Source organism: Pan troglodytes, chromosome 2 (assembly GCF_028858775.2).
Source record: "Pan troglodytes isolate AG18354 chromosome 2, NHGRI_mPanTro3-v2.0_pri, whole genome shotgun sequence".
Taxonomy (NCBI): domain Eukaryota; kingdom Metazoa; phylum Chordata; class Mammalia; order Primates; family Hominidae; genus Pan; species Pan troglodytes.
Window position 1 is genome coordinate 18,588,142 of NC_086015.1, and position 24,171 is coordinate 18,612,312.

Here is a 24,171-nt window from a genome sequence, read left to right on the forward strand (position 1 = left end):
GTTGCAGTGAGCTGAGATCATGCCACTGCACTCCAGCCTGGGCGACAGAGTGAGATGCCATCTCCAAAAAAAAAACAAAAAAAAACAAAAAAAACCCTTCTCTTTTCTGGGTCTCAATCTTCTCATCTGAAAAATGAGGTTAACTGTCCCTGCCTCCCATTGTTTGGTAGGATTGTGGCCTCTACAGAAAGGGTTGTGCCTGTGCCCAGCACATGGTAATAAATGCTGGGTGCGCTCTGCCCTCCAAGACCCCAGCTCAGGGTCCTTCCAACTACTATACTCCCAACAGGTAGGCAGGGCTCCTCCTCAAATCTTTTCAATCTTGCACTCCGTCTATAAAAAATGTGCATTCCTCTGCAGTGACATATACATATTATTCATAAAGTAGCCATGTATTACTATATTTGCATATCATGCACATTATACAACATACCCAAAAAGAGAAACAAATTAAACTGTGATAGAAGATAAATGTAAATGGAAGCTCTTCATATTTGTTCCCAACCTCCTCCTCAGGAGACTGTCCTGGGCATGGCTCCTGCACCCAACCTGGGAGACCGCTAGCTCTGTCTGTGAGTTCCTGGAGGGCAGAGTTCACTGAGGTCTTAGTCACTGCTCTGGTCCCAACAAACTGTTGGCACTCAGTCAAGAGTTGTTTAGTGAGCTCTGTGGTTCAGCCTGGTTTATATTAGAAGAAACAAAAGAACAGCAAAAAGCAAGTCACTCAAGCCAGAGTCTGACTCCTTGGGTGTGAGGAACCCTGGCCTCCCCTGGGACCCTGGGCCACCCTCTCTCCTTCTCTGGACACTGTCTCCCTACCTATTACCCAGGAGAGCCAAACTGAGTGGTCTCTGAGAATAGGTCCTTTCTGCTGTCCTCAGACATCAGCCTCAAGCCCCTCCCCACTCACTCAAGGTGGGTGACCTCTCCTGGGACCCAGGTGGCCACTGATGTGTACCCTTCTGGGGTCCAGCCTCACTGTAAAATACAGCTGCACCCACCTGCCTGCCCTTCAGGACTCCCGCCGGCCCAGAGCCAGCTGCCCACAAACCCCTGGATATAAATCTTGAGGCTCAGTTCCGTCAGCACAGAAGGCAAGCAGTAAATTTAAGGCTCCAGGGTCTCTGGCAGGAAAGCTTCCTGGGAGAATTCATTTTTCACCCTAGAAAAATTACCATCCCTGGATGAGAGAGGGGAAGCATTTGCTCATTTGGTTGAAAAGTGGTTGTTTGAAGGGCCCCCCACACCTCCCACACAGGGGATTCCCCAGCAAGCTTCTAGCTGGCTCCCAGCTTCCAGGGCTATCCATCCAGGGACCTCCAAGACAGGGGCCTCATGGCGGGCCCCTCACACCCAGCCCCCCCAAAACCTGCCTCCATCCCTCTCCTCCAGGCTGTGGTCTCCACCCCACTGAGCAGAGGCCTGGGGCTGAACAGAAAGCGCCTACTCACTCGGGACCTTGAACAAGCAAAATCATCTCAAGTCTTTATCCTTTTTGCAAACTCACACAAATCCTAAGTGGGAGCATAAACTGGAACAGCCTTCTTGGGGAGCCATGCAACACCAGGCGCTAGACACATCCTATTTCTTTAGCTAGAGAATGGGTGCACTGGGGACGTCTTTATGTTGCTCTTTAAAAAATACAAATGTACCCATCACTCTTCGTTGTGTACAATATACCTCGTGATAAAACAGCGAAGTGTAGAAATGCATGATAGTACACAACTATTTGTCTAAAAAGGGGGAAAGATGTATTCACAGTTGCTTCTATAGGCATAGAAGAAATTTCTAGAAGGATAGTCTAGAAATGGATGATGGTAGTTGTTGCCTACCACGGGAGAGGTGGGGACTAGCAGATGGAAGACAGGGGTTGGAGAAAGGTTCTTCAAGGATGTGTTTTGAGATTTTTTTTACCTGAACAATGTGACTGAGTTCTCAGGCCAATCCCCTATAGCCAGTTGGTTTATTCCTTTTTAAAATTTTATTGACACTGCAACAAATGTCCTTATTCATGTTGTCTAGTGCGTCTGTGATAGGTTTTTCTCTAGAATAGATACTTGGAGAAGGAATGGCCGGGTCAAAGAGTGGCAGCACTTGCCATATCGACAGGTAACTGTCAAACTAACCTCCACGATAGCGCTACCCACTTATTGTAGATGTCAGCCTCTACTTCCCCCACAATCCCACCAACACTACAGACTACACTTTTTTTTTTTTTTTTTTTGAGACAAGGTCTCACTCTGTTGCCCAGGCTGGAGTGTAGTGGTATGACCATGGCTCACTGCAGCCTCGACCCCACATCTCAACCTCCCTGCTTAAGCAATCCTCCCATCTCAGCCTCCCGAGTAGCTAGGACTACAGGCATGAACCATCACACCTGGCCACTTTTGGTATTTTTTGTAGAGATGAGGTCTCACTGTGTTACCTAGGCTGGTCTCAAACTCCTAGGTTCGAGTGATCTTCCTGCCTCACCTCCCAAAGTGGTGGGATTACAGGGGTGAGCCACCACACCCAGCTAAACACCACAAATTTTAAATTTTCCCATTAAAATTGATATTGCACGTGGCTTTTATGAGTGTTTTCCTAATGCTAACAGAATAATCCCTGAGAAGGTGAGGCTGGCCTTCTTTCAGCCCTTTCTGGCCGCCTGTGTTTCCTCTTCTAATCGCTGCCTGCTCAGGCCTGTTCCCAGGCTCCTGGACGCTTACTTTTCTTATTGATTTGCAGATCTTTGTGTACTCAGATATCATTCTTTATCTGGAATGTAGGTTGTAAATACCACTCCTCCTCATCTGTGTCTTGTCTTTGAACCTTCTGAATGATTTCTTTTGTTATACAAAATGTTTTACTTTTTATTTTCCAATTTTTCAATCCTTTTCTTCATCACATCTGCATTTGGACTTTTTCTCTCATTTGATAAGGCTGATACCCCGCCTTGCAGGGTTATTACAAGGAGTAGAGAGAGAATGAATGAGGCTCCCAGAAATGCTGAGCAAATGCTCCTAACACAGCAAGGGCGGTCATTTCAGGGGTCGCCCTGCCTCCACTTGCTTCTCTCCCTCTAATAGCCAGCAGGTGCTTTCTGAAGATGTCACTCTTGCTTGAAAACCTTTCAACCGCCTAACGAGGATGAAGCTCAAATTCATCTAGCAAGTGAGTTCAAAGTCTCAAATACAAAGGCCTCTACCAGCTGAGCAGGTGATTAAGTGTATAAAGGGGCTGGGTGGAGCGTACCACAATGTGCCCCCGGCGGGGAAGCAAAAATGCAAACCCAGGGTTGCCCGATCTTCCAAAGAAAGCAGTAAATCTACATTTTTTTATGTGAACGTTCTACTCCATTGAAAACTTACTGGTAACTGATTTTTTAAGCCACTATCAGAGTCAAACAAGACCCACCTGTGAGCCAGATGTGGCTATCTCTGCCCTCCACAATCTGGCCCCAACCCACCTCTGCAGAGTCGTCCCTCCACATATGCGCCTCACACAGCTGACAGGCCAGTCACACTACTCAGTTGCGGGCACAGCACACTTCTCTCCACTCTGTGCTTTTGCACATGCTGATCCCTCTGCCTTAAATGCCTTTCCCTGCTCTTTCCTTCTGGCCAACTCTCAAATTGATCTTGAAAACCCAGATCAAATGTCAACTCCAATTCCCCAGCCCCAGACAGAATTCCACGCTCCTTCCCTGAGTGCCCGCCCCATCACTCCTGTGGTATTAATATTCCCTGTATGATCTTGAGCACCATACTTCCAGGAGAAGCTGCCTGGGGACACAGGAAGAGCCTTGGCTTGGCAGAAAGACATTCCTGGGGTGAAAGCCCCACTCTGCCACTTCCCAGCAGTGCATCTTTAGGCAATTGACTTAACCTCTCTGTGCTTCAGGTTCTCAATTATGAGATGGAAATAATCAGACCTACACTCAGTCAGGCTTCTGGGAAGATAAATGAAATGATATAAAAGAAGTATCTAGAATGCAATAGGGGCTTAATAATGGTTTATGCAATGAAAGAACAAATGGAATAAAGAATGAATATTTCCTCAGAGTTCTATAGACTCAGCAAATGGAAAAGTTAGCTAACTTTCTGGAAGGGAGCCTGGGTTTTAGCCAAACCGTGCCTCTTGCCTTCTTTTCCAACCTCCTGATTTCAGAGAAAGCTGTGGGCCCTCTATCTCCCAGTGCCATGCACCCTGAGGACCTTCTGGGAGTACACGCCATTCAAGGGCAAGGACTACACAGGAGTGAGTCCCAGTAGGTAAACTGAGGCAGACCAGATGTCAAGAAAAGTAGAGAAGAGATGTAAGTACCTGGTGCCCAGGAGGCACATCAAGAGGAAGGGAAGCAGCAGCAGCCTCTCGGGCCTCTGTATCCACATCTGTCTGCTCTGTTCTGTGAGATCTGGGACCTTGTCTATCTACTTCAGCTCTGTATTCTGATGTCTGGCACATAGCAGGTACCCAAAAAAGTCTAATGATTGAATGGATGACTTTAAGTAATATGAATAAGGCTGCTCAGTAAAATGTAAATGGCCACGTGAACGCATCCAGCAGCTCCACATAGAGGGGCATCTCTGCCCCCTCCACACTCGGGCCTGTCCTAGCTGCTCCCAGGCTGGGTCCTTGAGCTCAGCTCAGAGTTGGGGTGGGGGAACTTTCAGAGAAAGGATGACAGATAGGACCATGCAGAAGTAAGTGCCTGAGAGGCTGATGATCCACGGGGCCTTCCAGGGCTCTGAGGCTCCACAGCTTCCACCCTGGGAGGTGCCATCCAAGTTTAAAGAGCCCCGAGGCCGAGTCTCCTGCCAGCAGACCGGCATGGACAGGCTCTGTGTCTCCAGCTGGTAAAGGAGAGGGGGAAAGAAAGAGGGTGGGAGGCCATCAGGCCCTGGGAAGCCTCTTTAAACAGTCGACCCCACACACTCCACTGAAGAAACTGGGCTCAGAGAGGAGAGAACTTGCCCAAGGTCGCCTACCAGGACATGGACCCATGTTTAGCTGTCCTCACGGTTTGGGCTCTTTTCCCTGGCCAGATATGAGGAGCCCCAATTCCCAGCACCGGCGGGAGTGTTTGATGTCAGACGTGAAGCTCTGGGTTTCCAGGCACCCAGCAAGCCACGCTTCCCCCGACTCCTTGTGGTGGCCTAGCACAAAGAATAGGCTGCTACCTCCATTTCCCCATCTGCAGTCTAGTGTCTTGCTTGACCCTGTTCTTTGGAATTCTGGCCCCAAAACCCTGTGATCCTGGTTCTTGGCCAGGATCCTCCTCCCAGAGCAAAACCATGGAGCCACAATGCTGCTGCTGTCTGACTAGCATCCTCTTCCCAGACCAAGGACTTGGAGCCACGATGCTACCACCATCTGACTCGTGCCCTTCTCCCAGAACAAGGACATGGAGCCACAATGCTGCCACCATCTCACTTGAGTATTTTCTGCTCCACTGATCACACCCCTGCCTGGTACACTCATAGGCCAGGACAAGCCTGGTGTCACCACATACATGTGGACACTGCTGGAAACTAATGTCATCCCCAACCCAGCCCAGCCTGGCCTGGATTTTCCCAGCCGCTGGGGTCTCAGCCCAGCACAGCTCAGGTGCCAAGTTCCTGACACCCTTGTCTGCCTGGGGAGCACAGTATTGGTCTCTGCTTTTGGCTTACATCTTGAGAGAATATTATTTGTATTATGGAGAAAAAAACATTCCTGAGATAAATACTTGCTCCAAAAGCCACTCCGACTTTCCTCTGACTCAGTGTCTTGTCTGGTTTCTCAGACACAGGCCTAGGGGCCTCCCCACTGGGCCATGAACATGACTGATCCTCATGGCTCCCGCTTCCGGCAACTCAAGAATCAAACGAGGACAACTTACGACCATCTGCTGTGTGCATCACCAAGCCTCGTTCAGACCAGGCCAGTGGACAGAAGGCATCACACAAACGAGTGACACAGTCACCATGTGGGTCCAGTGCTCCTATAGTTCTCCCAAGATGACCCTGAACATGGGTTTTGTGTGACAAACCAGCAACGATGCCACCCCATGGTTCACGAGGCGCAGGCCAGCCTCCCTTCTCACAGCTCGGGTGCACTACAGGTTGACAACATCCCCCATACTCTGGAGGCTAAAGGCATTGAGGTTCCTCGATAGGGATGCTGCTGGCATTTGGGGTGGAGAGTTCTTTGGGCAGGACTGTCCTGGATATGCCAGAGACATAGCATCTCTGGTACCCTCCCACTAAAGGCCAGCAGCCCTGCTGTGATTGTGACAACACAAAGACACCCCAACCCAGGCCCAAATAGTTGAGAGCTACGCTCTAGTCCAAACTTTCAAACCACACCCCCAGTGAAAGCTCATGCAGGCTCTATTTGCATGACCCTGATGGTGGGGGGCTCACCCTTCTCAAAGCTCCCAGCCCATCCCTAGCCAACTGTGACCAGCAGAAAGCCTTTCACTGCAGTTGCTGCCTCCCTGTGACTCCTCTCCTGGCAAGGTGCAGCCCTGCCTTTTGGGGGCCTAGACCTGCCTGTTCTCTGTGCCTAGGATGGCCCTGAAGAGACCTGGTCTCCCCAGCCCTCAAGTACTGCTCTGAGCCCTCCCAGGACAGGTGCTCTGTCTCTCTGCCTCTGACTCTGGTCTGTCCCTATCCCTCTCCCAGGGTAGCAGGTACAGAAACAAGTGTCTCTTTCACAGTCTTGCTAAACACTGGCCCAGTCTGTGCTGGGAGCTAAGGGGTCCTGGCCCTCCCTCAGCCCTGCCCCGGGCTCTGGGGATATGGATCAGATGCCCCAGGAGGAAGAGCAGACTCGGGGCACGTGTGTAGGGAAGCGGTGACCTGCTGCCACACTGAGGGCAGAGGCTGGGAGCAGGCGTGACTCCCAGTGGCAGCCTTCCTTCCCTGGGGAAAGAGGCGCTCCCTCACCTTGCCTGAGGCCTGTCTGGAGAGTCCCAGACTGAGACTCAGTCTCTTGGGATCAACACTCAACACGTGGGTGAATCCTGGGAAGGGAGAGGAGCTCCACTTGGGGCCAGGGCAGGGCCACTCTAGGACCAGGACAAGCACATCCAAAGGACCCTGCAGGAGCCACATGGAAAACTTAGCCCTCATTCACTTCCCAGTGGTTAAAAGCACAGCCTCTAGCCTGGGTTCAAATCCCAGCTTTGCCCCTTAGCTGCTGTGTGCCCTCAGGCAAGTCACTCAACATTTCTGCCTCAGTTTCCTCATCTGAAAAGTGAGATTAAGTATAGTACCTACCTCACAGGGTTGTTATGAAAATTAAAATAGTTAACATATAAAGCGCTTAGCCTGCATGGAGTAAACCATTAATAATGGTTAGCTGTTATTATTATTATTAAACAGAGTCTCACCCTGTCACCCAGGCCGAAGCACAGTGGCACAATCACAGTTCACTGCAGCCTGGAACTCCTGGGCTCAAGCGATGTTCCCACCTCAGCCTCCCGAGTAGCTGGGACCACAGGTGTGTGCCACTACACCCGACTAATTTTTGTATTTTTTTGTAGAGATCGTGTCTCACTACGTTGCCCAGGCTGGGCTAGAACTCCTGGGCTCAAGTGATCTTCCCACCTCAGCCTCCTGAGTAGCTGGGACTACAGGTGTGTGCCACCACACCCAGCTAATTTTTGTGCTTTTGTAGAGATGATGTCTATGTTGCCCAGGCTGGTCTAGAACTCCTGGCCTCAGGTGGTCCTCCTGCCTCAGCCTCCCAAAGTGCTGGGATTACAGGTGTGTGCCCAGCGCCTGGCTGTTATTATTGTCATTATTTTTCACCTCACACACTCTCATCAGTGCAGCCCCTGCTCCAGCACACTCTTCAGCCCCTCCCCCACACCCATTTCAGGGACTTCCACTGGTATGAGCCGCCTGCACTTTCAAACCACTTTCTCTTCCATTTTTAAAAATTAGATGCACACAGCATCCCCTTGGGACAGAGCTATTTTCTGATTTTTCTGTGTAGGAAACTGAGGCCCCGAAAGGTCAGACAGTCACCACGGGGATCACTCACAGAGTTGGGAAGGACCACAGACTTATGCTCCTGGCTCAGGCACTGTCTGAGACACCCACCCAGCCTTGGTGTGGCCCTGTGGGTGCTACAGCCACAGAGCAAGTGGGATGGAGATGCACACACGCAGGGAGGGGCTGCCTGGCTCCGCGGGTTGCCCCTTGCAGACCAGCAGCTCCGGCCAAGCCATTTTCCCTGAGCTTCAGCATCCTCGTGGCGGGGCCATGGTGAGGGCCGGATGTGCACAGGGGCAGCCCAGGGCCTGGCTCGCAAAGGTTGCTTCCTCCCCCTTCTCTTCTTTATTTCATTCACCACTCACCTAGTGAGCACCTACTGCATGCTGGCTTCTGAGCTGGGCACTTCAGACTCAAGGAGGAATGGGACGGGGTCCCTGCCCCCATGAGGCTCTATATCCAGTGATGGAGATACAAGCACATGCCTTTGTTCCAACAAAGTGAGAGGGGCTAATTCTGTCATGTTAGCAGGGACAACAGGAAGCTGCACCCACAGGCCTGGCCTTGGGGTCAGAACTGGAGGAAACCACCACTTACAGGGTGAAGAAGAGGATGGGAGAGGAACTCCAGGCAGGGGCAGCTGCCTGAGAAAGGCTCTGAGGTAGGAAGGAGCAAGCCCTCTGGCAGGTAAGGAGGGAAGAAAGGTTACTGCAGCCAATCACAGGGCTTTGAGTATCAGAGGCATCAAAGTAGGGACTCCTGGGCTAAATCCAGCTCAAAAGGGAGTGCGTTTGACCCTTAGGGCTTTTTGTTTAGATTGGTGGTTAACATTTTTAAAATTGAGAGAGACAGTATGTTAAACTCTAGATTTTTAGCTTCTCTAGAAAAATCAGAAACTCTGGTAGTTGAACCAGAAACCCATAAGGCCCACATTCTCTGGTTCAACACTGTCCCCAGGCCCATCTCACTCCCTCACTCCACAAATACCTGTTGAGCACCTACTGTGTACCACACAATATACTAGTCACCGGGAATACAGTGGAAAGCAAAATAGACACAAGCACACTCCTCACAGCACTCACTAGACGGAGAGAAAGGTGATATATGAGCACTTAACATAAAACCCAGCAGTGCAAAGGGCTGGCAGGAATAGGAAACTCATAGGACCAAAGGACTGCTATCTTATGTGGGATGATTAGGGAAGGCTTCTCTGAGGAGGGGACGGTTGTATAGATTTTTTTTTTTTTTAAGGCTGGAGCGCAGTGGCACAATCATGACTCACTGCAGCCTCAACCTCCCAGGCCCAAGTAATCCTCTTTTCTCAGCCTCCTGAGCAGCTGGGACTACAGGCACACGCCACCATACTCAGTTGATTTTTTAAATTTTTTTGTAGAAACAAGGTCTTGCCATGTTGCCCAGGCTGGTCTCAAACTCCTGAGCTCAAGCAATTCTACCTGCCTTGGCCTCCCAAGTGCTAGGATTATAGGAGCAGCCACTGCGCCCAGCCAGCTGCATAGATCTAAATGAAGTGAGTTACTGAACCAGTGGAAGATCAATCCAGCAAAGGGAACAGCAAGTGCAAAGGCCCTGGGGTCCCCTTCACTCATCTTTTGGGTGAAGGCATTAAAGCCTGAGACCTTACTGTAAGTAATGGAGCATAATAAGCAATGTGTAAACAGGTGAAAACCACCTTCCAATATGTGTTTCAGATAAAACATCTCTGATCAGTGGTGGAAGAGACATGAGAAATAGGGAGCTGGGTGGAAGGCATATGATAATTTTTTCCAATGGGGAAAAAAAATCCCCATTAGGATGGCAGGGAAGAGGCAGAGAAGGCTCATGCATGGCATGCTAAAACCTGAGCCAAGGACAGAGAAGCCAAGAATGCGAGGGGGAATTCTCGTTTCCTTCCTCACCAACTGCATCATCTGCCAACCCCTGCAAAGTGGAGGCAGGGCAGGTGGAAGAGAGACCGAGAATGCTAAATCTTCTGCAGCCCTGAGGCTTTTTTTATGTGTTTTGGTTTTTTTAAAAAAAATTATTTTCCAAGCCTACCCAGGCTGCTGCCTTAGAAAGCCAACTGCAAAGAAATCGCTTTGATGGGTTTTGTGTTTCTCCACCACCTTTCTAAGCCAAATTAGAGTGTAGATTCCTTGTCCTTTTACCCACAAAGAAAAAGCAAAAGAGATGATTTTAAAGGAGAGGGTAAGAAAAACAAGTCTACAATCTATATCACTATTTGTGGCTAGGGTGGGGGTTGTGGGGGGCAATTCTGCATGCTGACATCATGATCTATGGCATGGGAAATGACTTCCACCATTCAAAGCTTTATTTGCATTTTTTGGAGGTACAAGGAGACATTTAAAATCAGCTCCGGTGTTGACACCGCAGTTATTAAACCCAAACAAAAGATTCCTTCCAAAGTCTAACTGGTCCTCTGTAAATTTATCTGGGCCCCCACTACCTGATTTAAGGCAATGAGCAGATGTTTCACAGCAGGAAGTGCATTAGCTCCAGATGCCGCTTTGTTCAGGAAGTGTGTATGCACCCACGCACTGGAAACCACACACAAACACAAACACAAACACACGCACACACAAACACACACAGGACCTGGGGCAATGAACATTCATGGCTCCCCTTCCAGCATTTGGCATGACCTCATGGACCATTTGTAACCTCTGCTTGCGGTTCTGACAGGGAAATGAGCAGCAGGAGTGAGGAGCCAATCAAAAGCCGCCTTATCGTCTTCCCGTTGTCTCCTAGGTAACCGGCATAGGGACACATCAGCTAGCTGGGTACCACAGGGGGACACACACACACACACGCACACACACACACACACGCACACACACAACCATGCTCCCTTAACAGTCCATAACTGCAGAAATGCCGGATGTGCCTATCAGCACCCTGGACAGATCCCCACCCCAACCCAAGACTTCAAAGCCTTTGGTTAACTACGTTGACAGCCTTTTATCTCCCACAGCTTTCTCACCTCCACCCCCTTACTCATGCTGTTTCTCTGCCTGGGATGCCACTCCCTACTACCATCTCTATCACCCAAAACTTTGGTCATTTTCGGAGCTAGCCCAAGCTCTTGGTCTCCCAAGAGCTCCGAGCTCCTCCTTCAAGGGCTCCCATCACAATAAGATCCACACTCCTTTCCCTGGCAGTCAAGGTCCTACGCTGATCTGACTTTTCATGATCTGATTCCTCCAACCTTATCATTCTCTCCCTTCCTCAATTCTTCTTTCTCTTCCTCCAACAGGTCAAACTGTCCTCCCCACACAACCCCCTGAAGACCAGGGCTTTTCTTTATATTTGCTGTTCCCTCTGCCTGCCTTGCTTTTCCTTCTGCTCTTGGTGTGGCTGGGCCTTCTCACTCTTTAGTGCCAGCTCAAAGTCACTTTCCAGGGATGCCTCCCTGATCATCCTAGGCCATCCTGCTATAGAAGCACCCTCCCGCGGGACTCTCTTCTACATCACCCTGTATTCCTGTGTTGTCTTCATATCATTGATGACTCTCTGAAACTCTCCATTCACATTTATTTGTTCACTTGTTCTTTGTCTCCCCCTCTAGAATGTAAACTCTGTTTCACAGGATCTTTTTCTTGTTCACAGTTTTATCCCCCAACACCCAGAACAAGGCCCAGTAAATATTTGTTGCATGAATGAAAAGTTGTTTCCTTCTTGCTGCATCTATGTTTCCCCCATCTCTCTAATAAGAGGGTTGGATCTGATGACTTCTATAACACTTCTGGCTAACATTCCAAGGGTCTATTAGAGACAGAAAGGGCCAGCATAAGGAGGGAAATTAATCAGGCCACACCACAGGAAGAATCTGCTGGTGGAAATCTGACCTTCTCAACTGGGTCGCAGCGCCTTCCTCCTCTGAGCAGTCTCCCCGATAGGAATTTGCTGCCGCCCTCAACTCCACACTCCCTAAGCACTGGGCACCTTGAACTTTTGTTATCTGAGGGATTGGGGGCAACTTGAGGCTAAGGACTGGCTTTTATTTTTCTGATTGTGCACAGAGGCCAGCCAGAGCCTGGGGAGGGGGAGTTGGAAAGGGGTCCTCTGGAAGCATTTGCTGCAATAAAAGAAAGAAAATGTCAAGGGGGAGGGTCATTGAAGCACAAGTCTCTCTCTCTATCTCTCTCTCTCTCTCTCTCTCTCTCTCTGTGTGTGTGTGTGTGTGTGTGTGTCTGTCAGCTCCAGCTGGTCTCTGCACAATCAGAAAAATAAAAGCCTGTCCTTAGCTTCAAGTTACCCCCAATCCCTCAGATAACAGAAGTTCAAGGTGCCCAGTGCTTGGGAAGTGTGGAGTCACACACAAACACAGTCACACACACACAGACACACATACATACACAACTCAAAAACGTCATAAAGCAAGAATCACAGAGTATCCCAATCCCAGCAGCTACATGTGTCTCTCTTCAAGGCAGATGACTGCTGTTTAAGATTCTAAACCCTGTGTGAGTGATTCTGACACATGTGCTATGTAAGTCTGTGGTGTGTCTTGTCCATTCTCACTGGGCAACAGTAGGCCATGAATTCAAGTAGCCACATGGTAGACACAAACCTACTGGATCCCCCCAAACCCTAGCAGTGGAACATCTCAAGCTGGCCACTCATGACCCAGAAATCCACCCTGAGCCCTGAGTTCTCCTCTGACCAACCAGCCCAACAATGCATCAGATCATTTCTCCAAATCTGAAGTTAAATCAGATATAATAATCAAGAAAGGGAGAACAGAACTGGCATTTCTTAAGCACCTATTATGTGCTGGTTCCTGTGCTAGGATATGTTAGCATTGACTCTTTCTGACCACCCCGCGAGGCGGCCCCTCCAACTTTACAGGTGAAAGCAACTGAAGCTCAGAAAAATTAAGTAGTTTCCCCAAGGTCACATAGTTAGTAATCAGAGGGACTTAAGAAGGACATGAGTCTGGTCTTAAAGCCCACTCCTCTTTGTTGAGGCCTTAAATTATACAACGTGTAGGCAGATGAGCTGGTCTTGTTCAAAACATCCCTCCCGCTGGCTGGGGCCCCTCTCTGAGAGATGCCAGGTGGATGGCCCCGTCCCTGCATCTATCCCTGTCACTCCTGGGCCTGGCTGACCTCTCCCCACAACCTCTTGTCAAGCAGGACTCACATCTCCAAACCTCTCATGTGAGACCCAGCCCACGGGGACTAATTTTCCTGTGGCCCAGAGAAAGCCGGAGATTTTGCCTTTTTAAAATAGTAGTTTCCTGCCAGCGCGGGTGGATACACCAGCCACCCTCTGATTTAGTGCGGAGCTCAAGGATCAAGCCCAACTCAGATTTTCCAAGGAAAATTCAAATGTGGGGCACCTCCTGGCATTGAGGAAGGCACTGGCCTTCTCTCAAGAGATGTGTTCAGTGTGGGCAAAGCCATTGTTGGTGTCACAAGACTCTCATGCCTCATACATGTCACACACATGCCTTGTACACACCCACATGCATCTCAAACACGCCACCCACATGTCTCCACGCACTCTGCACACACCATCCACCTGCCTCACCCATCTCTCTCTCTCTCTCACACACACACACACACACACACGAACACACACACGAGGCAGGGGGTGTCAAGAGCAAGAGAGCTACATAGTCCCTCTCAGGACATTACAGCCCCCACTTCCAAGCCTGTTCTGGACTGTGTGCTTTGCCAGGGCGCCTCATTTCATCCTTCCTAGGGCCCCAACAGGACAGGTTGCCCCCCACCCCTTTAAAGAGGCAGAAAGTGAGCCTGAGAGAGGCTTGTCCAAGATCACGGGGCATGCTCAGACGAAAGTTAGTGGTGGGCACCTGGCTCTGCGAGATTTCCTTCTTAATTAGCCCTGCTCCTTGGGGGCGGCTCCGCTGAGTAGAGGCACTCCTCCAAGACACCGCCCCCCTCCTTATTGGCAGCCCTTCTCCCCTGCCTCCTCCCTCAATCTCAGGGAAGGAAACCTAGGCACCCTCTCTACCCTAAAGCTGCTCCATCCGCACCAACTCAGGTCAGGCGACGAGTGGAGGGTCTGCTCCCTCGCTGGGCACACCTATAGGCCCACCAGGGTCTGAGGCACTGGCTAAGGCTTAATGGCTGTCTAAGCAAGACCCTCCACGGGCTCTGCCTGCAACCCCTCACAACCCAGGACCTCAGTGGGGCCGAGATGACAGACCCTACTTGGCCCTGGGACAGGACAGGAGGGGCAGGGACCAGCTCTCTCCGTCTTCCTCCACCCTCCCCCAAGTCCCACACAGGAGCTCTGGGCCTGGGCTGGAAATGGAAACTTTCCCACTAGACTGAGAGAGGCCCAACCTGGGGGGCAGACTGGAAGAAGGTGGGAGGCCTGGAAACTACTGAAAGCTTGCGGGTCACATAGATTTAGGTTCCCGGGCAGCTCTACCACCTGCTGGCTGTGTGACCTTGGGCAAGGGGCTTTACCTCTTTGAGGCTCAGTGTCCTTATCTGCAAAGCGAAAGAAAAATAGCGCCCTCCTAAGGGGGTGATTGTGAAGGTCAAAGGCAGGGGCGATGTGCACAGTCTGCGGGGCCTCGAAGTCAGCCATTATGCCCCCCAAAGTGAGCAGCGGGTGAGCAGCCACCACTGTGACCTCACCCTGCCCCCGACTCCCAGTTCTGGAAATTCTTCATTAGCACCAAATCCAAACTTTTCCTCAGCAGTGGCAGGACCCAGGCGCGGGTCCTCCTTCCTCCTCCCGCCCCCTCGCGGTCAGACAACAGGTACGCGGGGAGCAGCCTGGGCGGCCCGGCGCAGGGGTTGAGCCGCAGCGCTGCGGCAGGGGCAGGCCCGGGCAGGGGGCAGTGCGGCGAGTCAGCCCCCTCCCTGGCCTCCTCGCAACTTTAAGTAAACGCGGACTCCGGGGTCGGCATGGGGGTGGCGCCGGGCGTTCAAAGGAAAGTTGGGTGCGACGGACCGCAGCCTCGGGGGCCAAAGGACCCCCACCGTGAGCGCGGCCACCTCCCGACACCCGGCAGGCTGGCTGGAGGGAGCAGGTGAGGCACGTGGCCGCCTCGCCAAGCCAGGGCTCCCTCCAGGAGCCCGACCCGCCGGCCGGGCCGGTGGATGCCCCCTCGAGGGCTCAGACCGTTCGCTCCAGCCCCCGGCGGGCGCCCTGCCCCGGGTCCCACACTCCCGCGCCCCGTGGGCCCCACTGCTGGCTTTCCGGGACCAGGCTCCGCTCCGCAGCTCGCGTCCTGAGGTGATCCTCCAGGCTCCCCACTTTGGGACCCCCTCCTGCGCCTCGGGTGCCGGCGCCTGTCTTCGCCTCCCGCGGGTACCCTCCCCGGCGCCCCAGGCGTGTGCGCCCCGGGCCAGCTCAGCTCTGGGTCCGCCCTCCGCACCCCGCGCCGCGCCCGCGCTCACCGGCCGGGCAGCGGCCGCGTCTTACCTTCGTCCGGCAGCCGCTGCAGGCAGAGCGCGAGGTTCCTCCGCCAGCCCCGCATCCCCGCGGCCGCCCTGCGGCCCGGCCCGGCCTCGGCAGCCCGGCCCCGGCCCCGGCCCCGCCCCCGCCGGGCAGGGCGGCGCAGCGCAGCGCTGGGGAGGGCCGCGGGCCCAGGGCGCCGCGGGCATGGGCGGCCGCCGAGGGTGGGGGTGCCGGGGCGGCCGCCAGGCGCTCCGCTCCGGCTCCCGAGCCCGCGGCTGAGCAGCTACGCTTTTCGAGCGCGCGCTTTCCCGGGCGCCGGGGGCGGGATGGCGGTGGGGGCGGGCGCGGGGAGGACGGCTGGAGGGGAGCCCGAAGGCGCCCCAGCCGTCTCGCACCCTCGCTGACATCCAGCGGCCTCACACACCGTCCTCAGTCTCCCCCACCCCAGGGCTCTCCAACTCATACCCAAATGACTCTAATCACCACGAATTAGTGAATGAATGAATATGTGAATAAGTGAGTGAATGAATGAATCAGCGCATAAGTGAGTGAATACACAGGTATATGGATGAGTGCGTAAGTGAGTGAATGGGCGAATGAATGAATGGAGGAATGTACGAGTGAGTGGATCAAGGCCTGAATAAATGTGTCAATAAGTGAATGGGAGAGTGAATGAATGAATGAATTAGTGCCTTTATCAATGAGTAAATTAATAAGTGAGTAAATGGGTGAAGGAAAATGTAAATAAGTTACTGAAAAAAATCAATCAATTGAGTGAGTGCCCCTTGGCCTCAGGCTTGTAAGAGGCAACAGTGATCTAGGACCCTCCAGAGGAGCCCTCAGCTCTGTCCTGGGAAGGAGGCCTCAGGGTTGCATCTTGTTGATGAGGCCTAAGAGGCCCAGAGAGGGCACAGCTTGTGTTTGAACACACAGCAAAGGCTGGAGTGGTGGAGATAATAATGATTCCCTCCACCAGGCTGAGGCAGCTGAGCTCATCTGATTTCAGAGGCTGTGGGAATGAACCACCCGGGGATGGAGCAGAAACACCTATCTTCAGAAGTCAGATTTGCTTTCTCCAAGGGAATGAGTAGAGAACAGGTGTGTGTGTGTGTGTGTGCGCACACACACACACACACACACACACACACAAAATCCAGCCAATGGAGTACTACACAGCCCTGAAAAGGAGGACGGCCTTCTTTGTGTCCCAATGGGGAGCCATTTCTGAGGTGCCTTGTTAAGTGAGAAAGGCAAAGTGAAGAACAGTATTTATAACGTGCAGAAAGGAAGGAAAGCTGCATTCATATTTGCTCAGATCTGTGGGGAACTATCTCTAGTGGAAACACTGGCCCTCTCTAAAAGAAGACTCACGAGGCCAGGAGCAGGTAGGAGAGGCCCACTTTTCATTGAATCCCCCTTTGTGCCTCTTGAAATTTTGAACCCTAGAAATGCATTATCTACACAAAAAATAAGTTGAAATTTTAAAATAGACAAATTTTAACAATATTTAAAGTGTTTATACCTTAGTAAAGGCTGCCTCCTCCCACCCAGTCAAGTCAGCCTATATGCCAGGATGCTGTCTCTCCCTGCTCTGGCTCAGAGAGGAAGAGGGTCTTGCTGGTCAACAGCACAGTGAAATATGACCCTGGTGGTCAGTGCAGATCACATGATAACCCCTGTTAGGGTTGGGAGGAAAGCAAGCAGCCTCTGCTTGAACGCTGGGTTTGCCACATTTAAATTGACTGTCTCTGGGCAAATCACCTTGTCTCTTTGAACCTCAGACCCCCCATCTGCAAACTAGGGATCATCATAATGCCCTAACAGGGCTGAGTAGAGCTGACCCAGCTGCTTGTGTTCCAAAAGAGAGTTCAGCGGTGGAATCCCAGGCATCTTCATACTGTCAGTGAAGCCATCCGAACTTTGGCATGCAGAAGTTCCACTTTCGTAACGAAGGGAATTATCTCAGGTCCCCAATAATCCTTCAAGGTTGGTATAATTAGCCCCATTTCACAAATGAAGACACTTGGCCTCAGACAGTTTAAATATCTTTCCCAAGGTCACACCACCAGGAGTAGCAGAATGGGCATTTGAACCCAGATCTGCCTAGCTCCACAGCATCCCCAGACAGTGCTGCTCACAAAGTCCATCAATATGCTTGTCTCTTATTTATGTTCCTAAGACCCTCGATGGGTCACATTGCAGCCCTGTATTCATCCTGAATTATTAACCACTTTAGTAAGCAGGGTGCAGGGCCCAGAGGTTGAGTAAGGGAGGGGCAGATCAGCAGGCAGGCCTGAGTCTGAGGAGTGCTGACTCCAGAGCTTGTCTTAATGGCTGTGAGCTCTGACAAGGAAGTGAGCCTCCCCCGGCAGCAGCATTGTGAATCACTCCTGTCTGCACTTAGATTGATGGCCTCCACAGCTAGGATGCCCACTGCTCTGAGGATGACGGAGCTGGAACTGCTGATGGGAGAAGCGAAGATACCAGTGCCAGGAAAGGAGGCCCCAGCAAAGGAGACCAGTTAGGAGGGCAGGGTGCTGGCCCAGGAACCCCCCATGAGAAGAGGCGGGGGTCCTGTTAACGCTGCATAACAGGCCCCTCTAAACATAAGTGCCATAGAACAATCACTTTATTACGGTCGTGAGCTCTAGGGGTTAAAATTTGGGCACAGAAGGCAGAAAGAATATGTCTCAGCTCCACATGGGCTAAGGCCTCAGCTAGGAAGACTCAGAGGGTGGAGTGGGGTGGAGTTGGGGCTGATCCAATAGCTGGGGGCTGGAATCATCTGGAGGGTCTTCACTCACTGGTGCCTGGCATCTGAGTTGGAATGACTCAAAGGCTGGACTCAGCTGGAACAGTTGTCCCAGTGCTTACCACAGTGTCTCCATGTGGCCTGGGCTTTCTCACAGCATGGTGGCCTCGGAGCAGTTAAACTTCTTACATGGGGCTGAGCTCTAAGGGCGAGTGTTCCAGCTCTGCAAGGTGAAAGCTGCATCCCCTTGGATGACCTAGCCTCAGAAATCGTGTCCCAGCGCTTCCCGCCATCCGGTATCCATCAAAGCAGTCATAAGCTGCCTGGATTCCAGGGGAGGGCGGGGGAACCCCACCTCTCATGGGAGGAGTGACAAAGAATTTGCAGCTCTTCTAGAAACCCATGAAAGGAAAGAAAGCGTTAGAGGAAGGAAGAGGAGGAAGAGTAACAGAGGATGTCCGATGAATAGAGGAAGTAGTAAGAGAAAATGCAACAGGGCTGAGGAGGAGTCAGAGAGGAAATCAGTTACCAGGAGGAGGGATAGAAGAAGAAGTAGTAGGAAGAGGAACGATACTGGGAAAGGTACTATTCAGAATAGTGATAAGAAAAAGAATGGTGACATGAATAGGAAGAACTGCAGTAGGAAGGGGAGGAATGAAGGAGGAGACGAAGCCATCAGGTAGGGAGAGTAAAGGGAGAAGGTGCAAACAGAAGCCCAGTGTTTGAGGGGATCATATAATAAGAATAGTAGCTAGAATGGCAGCAAGAGCAGTGGACAAAGGGAAAAGGTAGCGGTGATGGGGCCATAACAGGAAGATGTAATCAGAGGAATAGAAATAGGGGAGAAGCTGAGGGGAGAGCGTCAGGAAAAGGAGCTAATCCATGCTGGGCTTAATACCTAGGTGATGGGTTTATAGGTGCAGCAAACCACCATAGCACACATTTACCTATGTAACAAACCTGCACATCCTGCACATGTACCTGGAACTTAAAAAAGAAAAAAAAGAAATAGGAGGAGAAATCACAGGAAACTGGCTCTCTGGTCTGAAATCCCCTCCAAACTGTGTGGCCTCTGGTGAGTTCCTGAACTATTCCTCAGTTTTGTTATCTGTGAAATAGGGATGGTGATACTAAAATTACCTCCCTGATAAGGTTGTTGTGCAGATTAAATGAGTCAATACATGTAAAGCTCTTGGTGCCTGACTCACAGGAGGTGCTATGTAAGTGTTTGCCACTATGATTAGTTGTATTAATATCGTGGAAATGGGAGGGGCACCTGAGGAACCACGGCTGCAGGGAAAGCAGTGCCAGCTGATCTGAAGGCCTCCTTGGTTGCTGTTGTCTTGGTGGTGCCCAGGGTGTGTTCCCCACTGCACCCTACGGCCTGTGAGTGAATCTCAGCATGACCTTGTGCGGGAGGCTGGGTGAGGACTGTAAGAGCTGTCGCAGGCAGGAACCAAGCTCAGCCAAGCTTATTCACCAAGAGGTGGCAGGAGCTCAGCCCCAGCCTGGCCTCCAGGCCCCCAGCCAGGGCTCCTTGGGGAGAGGAGGGAGAGGGCTGGTGCACTTCCCAGGAACCTGCCGGCCTTTGGAGGGGGCCAGGCACAACTTGGTCTGGTGAGGGAGGAGATGCTGAGCCAAACCACTGGGGTGCAGGAAGGAACTATTACTACTTATCTTTCTTTTTATTATCTAAAATTATAAAGAAAGGAAGCTTTACTGGTATTTAATATATGGATTGACAATGGTACATATGTTCAGTTTACAAGTGCGTACACATTTTGGGGGCATATGTTCCCAAATAGTTTTATCAATAGGAGTGAGAGATCACAAAAGTTCTGAGGTCCCTGTGCAAGGGTAATCGCCCTGGTGCCAGCGGGCTCTCTGGGGGACATTTGCATGCAATTATGCACTGACAATCACTCTGCAATTACTGCAGGACCCAGCAGAGCTCCAGAAAAGCCTTTACATTCTGGTTTAAGCTCATGTACAAGGCCTCACACCTCGCTTCTCTTTTCAAGCTGTAAGTCCGGGACTGGCCTCCCCATTACCCTGAGCTTTCACTTTGCTCCTTCCCTGATGATTGCTATCAGGCAACCCATATTGTATATTTTTATATGTCCTTCCTCTTCCAAAAAAGATAATCCACATATTTTCAATAGGTCTACCTGGAGAACATGTTGAGCATTAGAAAGAGCAAAAGCTTCGGAGTCGCCCAGCTGCAGATCCAAATCCCAGCTCCCAGCTCCACTGTTCCATTCATTCGCTCGCTGGGTATTTGTTGAACATCTGCTACATGGGAGGCACTGTACTTTGTGTTGAGTACATCATTGATTTGGATGAAAATCCTTGCTGTCACAGAGCTCACATCCTAATGGAACATTTTATTTGCTACTTGACCTCAGGCAAGTCATTGCACCTCTCCAAGTCTCAGTTTATCCATCTTTAAAGTGGGACTTGTAACCCCCAACCTTGCAGTGTGGCTGAGATACAAGCAGGTAAGGGGCCTGGGACATTCGATGAAAGGCATCCCAGGCACCTAGAGCTGGAAGGAACCTCGTTCCAAGATGATTCTGCAGCTGTTGCCAAATGCAGATGAGACAGGGGCTGCAACATGGTTCATCCAAGGCCACTCACTGAGGTGGGGCAGAGCAAGAATGGGGGCCCAGGTGCCCTCTCCTGTCCTGCTTCCCTCGAGTCTGATGCTTTCTGTGTGGTCCAGTCAGGGCTGAGAAGTGAAAGGAAATAGAGGCTGCCCTTCACCTCCCCTCCAGCTCCTGAAGCTGGAAGCTGCCTCCTCTCCTCTCACATCACCACCAGGCAATCATGGGGAAAGCATAGCCTGACTACCTTTTGGAAACAGCAGCCTCTAGTGTCTGGGCCAGAACAAGGGCTCAGGAGGAGCCCCAGGCAGCCCAGCTTTTGAGTCGGACGGAAATTACTATTCTCTAAATATCAGTTCAGCCACAGTTATTCAGGGAAGAGGCCCAGCACAGATTGGGGAGGGTGAGGAGGAGGATGCGGGGGCCAGAATTAGCTTCTCTGTTGTCAGCCCCTGCAGTTTAGCTCTGACAGCAAACCTGCACATTTTACTCAGCAAAACCAAGGCCCGATCCCTGCCTCGCCCTCTTGTTGGCAGTCCATGCAGTGGACCTGCTCTCAGAGATCTCACCCTTCCTCAGGCTGCAGGGCCTCACCCAACCACGATTCCTTTTAACCCACAGAAGACTTTATGCCGAGGAGTCCTGGAATATCTCCTTTTCTCCATCTTGGGACATCTGTGGGGTTGTTTTTTGCCCGTCTAGATGGGGGCATCAAAAACTGCCTTGCTTTCCTGACCTTAACCCATCTCAGTGCCCATGGGGGTGCGCTAAACATCTCCAGAGAAATGTCTTTAAATAAACAGATTTCATACTTGAGAGGAGACCAGAAATGTCTAAAACCATCTCTGTTTACTCTCTCACATTTGTGAGGTTTGTTTGTTTGTTTGTTTGTTTTAAAGCCAATCATGGTCTTTTCTTCGAAAACCATGAAAGAAGAAAGGATGCTAACAGCTCCATTTCACAGATGGCAAAACTGAGGCTGAACATGGGAAAGTGACTCGTTGGAGGCTCTGTGGTTAAGAAAGATGTGTATCTCTCTCTCTCTTTTTTTTTTCTCAGACAGAGTTTCTCTCTTGTCACCCAGGCTGGAGTGCAGTGGCGTGCTCTCAGCTCACTGCAACCTCCGCCTCCCGTGTTCAAGCGATTCTCCTCCCTCAGCCTCCCAAGTAGCTGGGATTACAGGCATGCAACACCATGCCCGGCTAATTTTTTGTATTTTTAGTAGAGACAGGGTTTCACCTCACTGGCCAGGCTGGTGTCGAACTCCTGACCTCAGGTGATCCACCAGGAGCCAGAGAGAGTGGCTGCCGGGCTTGGCTCTGATACTTTCTAGTTGTCCGGCTTTGAGCGAGTTTCCTGACTTCTTTATGCCTTGGTGGTCTCATATATAAGATAGGAACCTACCTCCCTAGCTCTGGGACTGGCCATGAAGATGAAATGAGCCAATGTGAGCAAACTGCTTGGCACAAAGCCTGACACACAGTAAGTGTTGCCTAAATGTCCACTTTTAAAAATTATTTTTATGACTTACATCACATAACCAAGCTTGTTTTGTTTCTTCCTTTGTTTTACCTCTATTGTCTCACATGGATTTTTATAGACTTTATCTAGAAAGAGTTTGGTGTTTTAAAATCTAAGTTTTCAGCTTAGTAATTTTTTTAAATTAAGGTATAATTTACATAAAGTAAAATTCACCCTCTTTAGTGCACAGTTCTGTGAGTTCTGACAAATGTATACATTGGTGTAGTCACCACACCATCTACATATAGAACAGTTTGACTGCTCCTAAAATTCTCCCAAGCCCCTTTGTAGTCAACGTCTCCTCTCACCCCCAGCTCCTGGCAACTCCTAATCTGTTTACTGGTTCCACAGTCATATCTTTCCCAGAATGGAATCATACAGTATGGAGCCTTTTCAGTCTGGCTTATTTTACTTAGCATAATGCATTTGTGATTCATCCATGTTGTTGTAGATGAAAGTAGTTTATTCCTTCTGCTGTGGTTTGAATATTTGTCCCTTCCAAAACTCATGTTGAAATTAATCCCCAATGTGACAGTATTGAGAGATGGGGTCCTTAAGAGGTGATTGGGTCATGAGGGCTCTGTCCTCACAAGTGGATTAATCCATCCATGGATTAATGAGTTAATGGCTTAGTGGGTTATCATAGGGGTGTGACTGGGAGCTTTATAGGAAGAGGAAGAGAGACCTGAGCCAGCACGTTCGGCCCCTTGCCATGTGATGCCTTGCACCACCTTGGGACTCTGCAAAGAGTCCCTACCAGCAAGAAGGCCCTCACCAGATGCAGCCCCTCAACCTTGGACTTCACAGCCTCCAGAACTGGAAGAAATAAATTTCTTTTCTTTATAAATTACCTAGTTTCAGGTATTTGGTTATAAGCAACAGAAAACGGACTAATATACCTTCTAATTGTGAAGTTATATTCCATCATATGGATGTACCATAGTTTGTTTGTCCATTCACCAACTGAATGACAGTTTCGGTTATTTCCAGTTTTTAGTGATTAGGAAGCAGAGAGAAAGAAAGAACTGGGTCCTCAAGGATATCACTGAACAATTGAATTAAAACCCGGAAAACTCCCCATCTCAGCTGTTATAAACATTCATGTACAGTTTTTTGTGTGGCTGTGGCAGGGCAGGTGAGCCTCAAATTGGGGCTTAGTCCAGGAAACTTCTTGGCTTCATTCAGGAAATAATACAAGAGCAAGCTGGTGGTAGAAGAAAACAGCTTTATTGAGGCAGCATTTTTAAAGCTCGTGAGAGTAGCAGCTCAGGGGCAATTCTGCCCACTTTTAATTACATGCAAATTAACAAGCAGATTATTCAGAATTTTCTTAGAAAAGGGGTGGTAACTTCTGGGTTGCTGTCATGGAAAGGGGCAGTAACTTCTGGGTATAGCCATGTTAATGGTAAACTGACATGGCACTGGGTATGTCTTTTGGAGAGGTGATTTTTCACCTTTTCCCTGTTTTAGCCAATCTTCAATCTGGTCTGGAGTAAAGTCCTGCCTCCTGCCTCATGACCATAAGATTTCATTTCTCTTGTAGAGATAACTCAGAGTGGAATTGATAGATCATATGATAAATGAAGTTTAGCTTTATAAGAAACTGCCAAGCTATCTTCCAAAGTAGCTGTACCACTTTGCATTCCCAGGAGCAATGTATGAGAGTTCCAGTGGTTGGCACCTGGAATCTCAGCACTTTGAGAGGCTGAGGCAGGAGGAACACTTGAGCCCAGGAGTTTGAGACCAGCCTGGGCAACATAGTGAGACCCCATCTCTATGACAAACAAACAAACAAAATTGTATGAGAGTTCTAGTTGTTCCACATCCTTACCAATACTTGGTATTTTTAGGGCTTTTTCTTTTTTAAAAAAGCTACTTGAGGCCAGGTGCGGTGGCTCACACCTGTAATCCCAGCACTTTGGGAGGCCAA

General features: G+C 50.4%; 1 protein-coding gene and 2 long non-coding RNA genes across 3 annotated transcripts in view; 1 reads left to right on the forward strand and 2 right to left on the reverse strand.

The window, feature by feature from the left end:
• GRIP2 (glutamate receptor interacting protein 2) overlaps window positions 1-15,476 on the reverse strand; it is a 111,641-nt gene extending 96,165 nt beyond the window's left edge. Inside the window, exon 1 of the mRNA XM_009444934.4 lies at window positions 15,390-15,476. Coding sequence (XP_009443209.2) covers window positions 15,390-15,444 — 55 coding nt within the window. The 5' untranslated portion in view covers window positions 15,445-15,476. The remainder of the gene's footprint in view (window positions 1-15,389) is intronic.
• LOC107970575 (uncharacterized) lies at window positions 11,960-14,506 on the reverse strand. The gene is made up of 2 exons (XR_001713189.1): window positions 14,423-14,506; window positions 11,960-12,057 (listed from the first exon to the last, which is right to left on the reverse strand). It is a non-coding gene; the product is annotated as an uncharacterized LOC107970575 (long non-coding RNA).
• Window positions 14,600-21,536, forward strand: LOC107970574 (uncharacterized). The gene is made up of 3 exons (XR_001713188.3): window positions 14,600-14,721; window positions 17,167-17,351; window positions 20,280-21,536. It is a non-coding gene; the product is annotated as an uncharacterized LOC107970574 (long non-coding RNA).
• The last annotated feature ends 2,635 nt before the right edge of the window (window positions 21,537-24,171 follow it).